At 37.1% G+C, this 8,911-nt stretch overlaps 1 protein-coding gene across 1 annotated transcript in view; it reads right to left on the bottom strand.

The window, feature by feature from the left end:
* Positions 1-8,911, bottom strand: part of LOC100741846 (netrin-1-like) — a 107,902-nt gene that overhangs the window by 97,496 nt on the left and 1,495 nt on the right. The window contains 1 exon segment of the mRNA XM_003485438.4: positions 8,655-8,905. Within this exon segment, the coding sequence (XP_003485486.2) occupies positions 8,655-8,905 (251 nt within the window).

The following is an 8,911-nucleotide window of genomic DNA, read 5'->3' as shown; positions in this document are numbered from 1 at the left end:
TGCAGCCACGACTGCAGCCTCCACCAAACACGAATGCATCGTATACTCCGACAACCAGACCGGACCAAATTCAAATCGTTGAAAGTACACTTTGTGGTTCTACGACGAATAGCAACGATCCTGTTACGGTGAACTTGAATCGGACCCTTTGAAACTCTTAGCCAGACCAACGACTCGGTATCGGTTTGATAAAAATAATGTATCGAACAGGCTTTCGGTCATAAGGATCATGCATATCCAACCATTGATTTTCCGCTATGTACAAAATTACAGAGCCGTATCGTGTTTGTTTCAATTTTTATTCGTTCTATTCGTATTATTCATTTTACAAATAGTACCACTCTAAAGTTTATTATACCGCATGCATTTATTTAAGATCACGATAGCGAATTTTCCATCCATCTTCTCATCCAACCATCTTCTCTATGAAAAAACCTGTTTTAATCCTTCGTAAACGTAATTATTTACATGTATTTATCTTGCCTGTCACCCCAAAGGCAATCACCGTCACAGTTGTCTCATCGGTCTCGTCGTCGAAACATTTATATCTTAAAAGGGAAGTAAATATCTTCGAAACGAACTTACACACTCGCGTATACTACTGAAGCAACAGAAAAAATGAAAGAGAGATCGAGGGTGGAAAAGAAAAAGAAAGAAAGCAAGGGTGGGTGAAAGTGAGAGGGGAAGAAAGAACCATTCATCTGAAAGGTCGCGACGACTCCCATTCATGCAAAGCGCGTCGGCCTCGCATCGCAAGGAAGAATAATCGTTGTACGTTGTACGAGCGTCGCGTCGGCGTAAGACCACGGGGACCGGGCAAAGAATAACATTCGTGCGGTCCCGAAACGTGTCAGGAAAACAGGAGTACTTACAAGTGAAAACAATCCGTCATACGACTACGATTTTGATTTTGTCGAAAGTTATTTGTTATTTCTGCATACTTTTCGAATTATCTGTATCAACTTTGTTCGCTTAAACTTTTTAGCTGACCAATTTGCAAGCAACGTTGTTTCATCCAGTTATTAAACTTTGCTAACTGGTTGTTACAAATTTTATACTCCGAATCGTGTTACGTATTACGACACGCGTTCGAATTACTCACAACGATAATATAATATATTAAAAACGTCTTTTACGCATGCGTGTATGTACGTACCTACTCATTATCACACAATTGAATCCTTTTTCTCATTTATAGTTTGCTTTAGTTGCAAACATCCGATAAAAGTAAACTTGACTTTTACGAGTTATTTCGTTGCTTAGTCTAAGGACTAATGGGACGTAATGATTTATACGTACATAAAAATAATGAAATAATAAACAATATTCACGACATCTACCAATGCCATAAAACTCAAACTCGAACAATCAAGAGAAATGGAATTTCATTAGCTTGCCCCAAAAGTTTTATAAGGAAATAATAGATGCACAACATTTTTTGTTCTATATTATTTTATTGAATTACGTATGATCCATTTTGTTCTATCGGAACAAACGGAAGGGAAGAAACTTTTGAAACAATCATTAATATATGCATAAACCTGATACCTACCTTCGTATCCGTTTGTCACAAGTAAACCGTCGTAACTACTTTCAATGCTCAAAAAGAAGAAAGAAAGGGAAACAAGGGATTGGCGATAAGACGCAATGATGAATCCGCGTAGCAGTGAGAACGAGAACGAAATTCAAGAGGTGCTCGTAATTAAGTAGTCGGTTAAGGTGAAACGTAGCAAAGGAAATTCGAGACAATTTTCTCGCAGGAATTGAAAAAGTAGAATACTCGAGTATAGGAATGCTGCGATGGCGAAGAAATACTCGGCTGGTTTTTACAAGGAATCAACGCGCACCGGGTGCGTTCAAGTTTTCGAAAATCTCCATCAGAGAGGGGTAAACGTGCATGCTTTTTATGGAAACGACAACAACCTCGCCAGACGATGCCAACTACCGACGAAACTCACGAAACCCTCGAATCGCGGCAAGAAGTGTCCAATTTAAAATGTAAATTGCACCGGATATTTGGCATATCGCGGTGTGCGCTGCGAAATGGCTGCGAAATTAAAATGTAATTTAATTCGAACTCCCTTCCTTCGTTTCGTCACCCTGTTTTCTTCCTTGCCTCTCTTTCCTCTCGTTCCACTCTTTTTTTTTCATCTCTCGTCTCTGTCACGTATACACGTACTCTGTAGCTGAACGAAAGCCGTTTACGTTTACCTACACAGCGTACCACCTTCTTTATCGATTCCCCGTCTCTCGAACGGTATTTCGTCTCTTCTTTACAAGTGCATTTCACAACGACTACATATTACCCGTTCCACTATCACGAAACTAACTCGTTGTGTTCGCAGCTACGAAGGACTATGATTTCTGATTTCTCTATTCGTCACGCGACACAGAAACGATGCAACTTTTACCAAAGCTTATTATTAGAAAGCTTATCATTCTTGCCACTATTATCGTTAACCCCTGTCAGTTTTTACGTGCAAACGCCAAATTTTGCTACTTTAAGCATACTTAACGTATATATTTGCAACAAATTACGTATGCAGATATAATCTAATCGAATCTCAAAACATCTTTATATTTACCTATATAAATATTTTGAAAAATCCGTATCCTTTACGAAAGATATACATCTACATTTAAAAGACCAACTACATACGTACGTAAATATACCTATTTCTATAAATATAAATACGTCTCCAAAATTTCACTTTATTCCATTATTATTATCTATTATAGAAATAGTTTCTCAATCAGTATGTGCAATCATAATAACGTTAGTTACAAGTTCTTCGATTATTCAACATGCAGAAGGATGCGTTGAATTTTCGTCAAAATTATATACCTATCGACTTGGAAAAATAAAATTCTATCAAGAAACTTAACGTTCTGCGCATATACTTAAAGATAGATTAAATATTCGTAAATAGTTGTTAACAAAAAATTGACCGACGCGATGCGACGAAAAAGACGACGCGATCCAAGTTGTATTCCTACGGATGCCATAGGCAAGCACTCATAACCATCACCATAGCAACCGTTTAATTGGAAAAGGATCCCCGTAATAAAATCGTCGAGTGTTTCTGTCATTCACGTAATTGTTCACAGAAGGGCGCGACGAATTTCAGGCTAAGCCTCTTCGTCGTTTTCTTCTTTGACTGAAATTTCTGTTGGCAGGCAGGTACGTTTCTAGCTGAAACTGGTCGCAATCTGCTCTGTTTCTTTTACGTAATTCCATTCTTTTTCAATCGTCGAAGTTTAGTTTTCGATCATCTAGGAATCGATGTACGTTAAATAAGATCGGATAGGTAATTGCACTCAAAAAAAGAATGTACCGATTTACACTCTGCAAGCACATATATACATACGCTTAATAAAAAACATACACAGAAACATACATGAATATCTATACGGAACATACCCTATTTAAGTATGCTCGTACAGATAAAAAATTCTACCAAATGTCCAAATTGGACAAATTGTGAATGTGAAATTTTAAATAAAAAAAAAAAAGTATGCTCGTGTCGTTTGATACCTTTTTCAATCTCTATCATCATTTCGGTGATATAGCTCCGTCAAATTGTACGAAACACTCTGTATTCGCTACAAAAACGTTCCTATTTTCTTTATAAATTACTAGTTACTACCTATCATTTACAATTTAATTATTTTACATTATATTATATCTTTTTACGTTGCAACATTTTGCATATAGTGTACCGTTTGCTACAAAATCTTGACAAATTCTCTATCGAATTGTTACACGTTAATGATTAACATCAGAATACGATTGTCCACTAACTACAACGAAAATACCCTGGGAGCGCAAAACGTTTTTAAAAGTATTACGCGAGAGAACTATTAACTAAAAAAATTGGATATACTTAGCTATGTCACGAGTAAACGAGAAACGACACAGAGTGAAGAGCAGGAAAAAAGGCAAAGGAAAGCAAAAAGAAAGGAAGGTATAAAAGAGAAAGAAAGGAAAGGGAAAGAAAGGAAAAGGAAAGAATGAAAGAATAAAAAAAGAAGGAAAGCACGGAGCAAGAATTACGGTACATATGCATGTATATATAGATACGCGTATAACTACGCGTCGCATAAACATAAACGAACCCTTGAGAACATAATTCATTGCCGTAAATAGCAGTTACAGTTTACAGCGTTCCGTGTCACATTAACGGCAACACACCTAGGCCCCCCGAGATCTGTCTTTTTCCACCTTTATCCAACCGAAACCTTAGAAATCAATTTACAGGAAGATAGCAGAAGCGTGCATTGACATGAAATAAATCGAACGAAGAAAAGTGAAACCATGTTCCAAGTTAAATACTCCTATTAACCGAGGTCGTATTCGAAACGCGGAATTCCCTGTAGAAAATGCGAACGAAATCGTCACGCGAACTGAATAATTCACGACTGGTAAAAGATCGATTCCGAATCAAACGTTAAATGTACTAAGTCTATGAATGCTTAAACCAATCAATGTCAGATTATCTAGAATCTACGTTTTCGAACAGTGTCCAGATTTTAGCCGCCTGGTACAATCGAACCAATACTACCTATTAGTGAAAAATCTTACAAATCACCATAAACATAGTTACGAGTCACCGTTATATCTACTAATCAATTTTCTTGCATAGATATAACGGTAAATTTAGCAATAAACTTTCACGAGCAAATATTACAAATCGATCGATGAAAATTCATAAATCCTTAAGCGATCAATTTGGAAGAAAAAGTTCGTTTTCCAAGACTCTGCAAAAATTTTACGATATAAAGTTTGACAATTCATAAAATTGCGATCATTATGCAATGAACGCTTACAAAGCGTATTACTAATAATATCAATCATCTAACTTGAAATTTATAATCTGTCAATCTCTACTATATGCGTAATAGTGTTAGTGTCGATAAGATATTATGTGAGAAGATCTCGTTAGTAAAAATGAAACAAAGCAGCAACGTAGAGAACGATTATTGTAAAGTTGGTACAGTTTCACGGTAATAAGAAACCATTAATTTAAAAAATTAGAGAATAGCTAAATTAACAGGCCTGCCTGAACAGCGAATACCGAACAGAAAAGGACCTGGAAATCTCATATTTCCACGAGACACGTACAAACGTACATACGTACATCGTAAAACACATACTGCCACTTGTACTACTCAAACTGTAAACTCTAGCATATGTTACTTAAGCGCTTAAACGGCGTTAGCTTATGTTGCAAGAACAAAAAGGCGTGCAGCTAGGAAACATTGAAAAGAACTGGAATTACTTTATATTGTGCGTACATTTGCCAGAAAGGGCACAGACGCTGCATGTACAGGAGTAAAATTTACGGGCCTTATCCGTTTCCTGTTTCTTTTCTTTTTCTTTTTCTTTTTTTGCACCGATTCGTATAGACTATATTACCAAAGCGCTGCTTGCCATAAGCATGACATTTATGAGTTCTGTCCTCAGTGTACCTCATACCTCATAATATATTGTTCATATTTTATACATTTGTACATACTTATATACATATAGGCATACCTATACATATAATACATACCTCTACAGAGGAGAATGCACAATGTAATTCATTATATTGTATTAAAGCTATCAAATTATAGATATTTTTTTTAGCATAGCGTTTATTTGTTGTACTATTTTCTTTTATTTGCCGTATCTTTATATCTAATATTAATCAAGAGTCTAGCGAAAACTTCTAGGACACGTCTCTATAGTAACATATAATACATTTTGAATTGTACATTCGCTGCACTGGTTTTCTCTTTTTAAAATGTTACGAATGAGATTAAGTGGAAATAACTACGATCGTCTAAATAAGTTTTAAGAAGTTTCAAAAAGTGAAGTACCTGAAATACCTGTCAAATTTTTTCATATCTTTTTAATTAAGAACGACATGCAACAATTTTCCAAAATTATCGTTTTTCGCGACATGAAATCCTCTACGATAAAAATTTTACTTCATTTTCACTACGAGTACCCAATATCTATAGGTGTATCTATGTATAATCACAGAATTTGTTATACAGATGTACTTGATCGAATAACGATAATTAGTTTTAGCACGAACCAAACAGTTTCATTGGTTCTTAAGAGTGTCTCAATTATCGCAATTACAAGGTACGACCAGGGATTCCGTTTCGTTCTCATTTATACATTTTCACTGGAATCAACAAATGGGAAATTTCATTTGGAGATATTTCACTGAGAATTGCCAATTACATGGTATTACGTACTTACTAACATAAATTGGTCAGATCGAATCAGACTTCTGCCAGTAATAATTGGTATTAACAAATCAAATCTATTTTCATCAAGCTATTAGAAACTCTCAATCTGTCTACTTTATTAGTAAGCAGATACATATCTACTACGAGGCGACATATGGATAACGTTAACGTTTTTAATATTTTTAATATTTCTCTACGAAATACATATAAAATTGATAAAAAAGAAGGCAAAGAAAGGAAGTAACAGCACTTTTCATTTTTTTAATAGATAGATATTCAAACTATAAAAGGTAAAAACAACAAAGAGGTGGTAAAATAATTTTTTAAAATGTGGATTACTTGAAAGATCTTGAATAATTTTCAAAATAATAATATATCCTGTGAAAGTAGTGACCGACCGATTAATCTGTTACTTGAAATCGAAATGTTTCGAAAGTCGTCGTTCCCGTTTCGCAACACTTGCGCATCTATCGATTGTATGTATTAACACTTTTTCAAAATAGAAAGTGACATAGAATAAAATGAAAAGGTATTTTTACAATCGAAAAACCGTGACTCTAAACGTATTTTTTCAAAAGTTGCACAACATTTCAAGACATTTTATTGTACGTATTTCCAACGAAAAATTCACCGCTTTACAAACAGGTACATAGTTGATCATAGTTGACATTTATCGACATCTAATCTTAAAAAAAGAATGCTACAACGCTAATGTCGCGATATTGCGTAGCCGGCGCGGATCGCGGTTGTCGCGCGAAGAGGGCGTCCTTTATCGATTCGAAACGATTTTAGAGGGTGGTTTGCCCCTGACGTTTTTGATTTGAGCATACATCCTCGATCCGAGTCTCGAGGCAACGCTTCGCCGCTTCGAATTAAGGGGTGAACCGAAAGGAGTGCCCCCACGCCCTACCCCTAGGGTCGACTCACGGACAAAACAGAGAAAGGGAGTAAGAGATGGCATCACGAAGAGTGAAACGGAACACGGAGAATCGGGATAAGAGTACGAGAATCGAGAATGGAAGATGCGGAACGAAGGATAGAGGAACCAGTCACCGAAACGAAACGAGAAACGAACTCTTCGTCGTGTTCATTTTCTATCGTTTTAAGCGGTGCGTGACCAAATAATCATCCCGAGTAGTCAATATATACAAATAAAATTTTCTATCGTTCGATATACGTACGTGTATATATACGTACCTATATAAAGTATTAAAGATAGAAAAGACTCTTATACTTTTAATTTTAAAGTATATAAAAGTATATAAAGTATATAAAGTATACTTTTAATTTTAAAGACTTCTAAAGACTTTTAATTTTGCACACATACACACGGGCACACGTACGAGGCGTAAAAAAGATTTCTACTTTCGGAATCAACCGTGTATCGGCTGCTGTAACAGTTGAAAATCTGAGATCAGCGTTAATTACTCGTCTTAATATGCTTGAAAAGCCTAAGGAAGGTTATACCTATACACTTACTCGTACATCAACGAAAAATAGACAAATAAATGGTGCAAATTGCTTCGACCTTTCAGAAATATGAATACGTTCTATTTCTAAAGACACAGATGTCTTTTCGATGTTTTGTCGTGTCTCTTCTCTCATCTTAAATAGAAATCGGATCTCTTATAGGTCATAGGTATGTACGCGACTTTGCGTCATCGGAATTTGTTCGGCAGGAAAATATTTTGAATGAAATATAACCGAGATTGAAAGTATTCGTAATCCCATAGGTACAGATGAAAATGTTCATTTTGTCGGAATATGGGCACCCCTTACATTTGAAACTACGTCCTTTCGATTGTGGATTATGGGCAATACGGGACGATTTACAGCCAGAGCTTCGAGAGAACGCGCAACTCGTCAAAATATCTATACGTTACTCGCAATCAGAAATACTTATAAGAAATGTACACGATAAATACCGTAACAAGATATAGGATACTACATATACCACGGAGTACAACACCCGGACGAAACGAGATATCGCAACCACGCATACGCGTCGTATAAATAAAATAAATTGAAAATTAGTTAAACGATCACACAGACCCAACTCGATCGTAAGTCGTGAAAAATCGCTATGAATGAACATCGGAAGCACCTTACGTGCGTGTAAATCTAAACTATTTGGAACTATTTCGAGGAAAGCCGCGGTAATCTTTAAGCATGGCTCGTGCACGGGCACGGGAATACTAAGTGTTAAGCACACACGTGTTACGTGGAAACGGCGGAGGATCGACGGAAAAAGTACCGGCACGGCACGGCGCGTCGCACGTTGGAACCGTTCTAGAAAACACTCAGTTCCAAGTAATCGAAGAAGCTTGAAATTCGATTCGATTCGAATCGAGAGACTCGAATTAGAGATTGGAGATAGTCGAGGGCAGCTTGTAACGAACAGAGAGACTAACCTTTGCATTCGTTGGCATCTCTGGCAGTGGCTCGTGCCCATGGTCGATCGAAGTGGAACGGGCGACACCTCTCGCAGTCTCTGCCGGCGGTGTTGTGCCTACACTCGCAGGCGACCTCGCCGTCCTTGCCTTGGATGCACCTTGCCGCGTGGCCGTTGCACTTACACCTGCCGCCGACGGCGAAATCCGAGACCGCGTAATGATGAGCCAGCGTGCTGGACCCGTGATTGCTGGCGAGGGTGCTGCTCGTACTGGTC

The sequence above is a fragment of the Bombus impatiens genome, unplaced genomic scaffold, assembly GCF_000188095.3.
Source record: "Bombus impatiens unplaced genomic scaffold, BIMP_2.2 scf_0058, whole genome shotgun sequence".
Taxonomy (NCBI): domain Eukaryota; kingdom Metazoa; phylum Arthropoda; class Insecta; order Hymenoptera; family Apidae; genus Bombus; species Bombus impatiens.
This window is presented reverse-complemented; position numbering and strand designations above follow the sequence as displayed.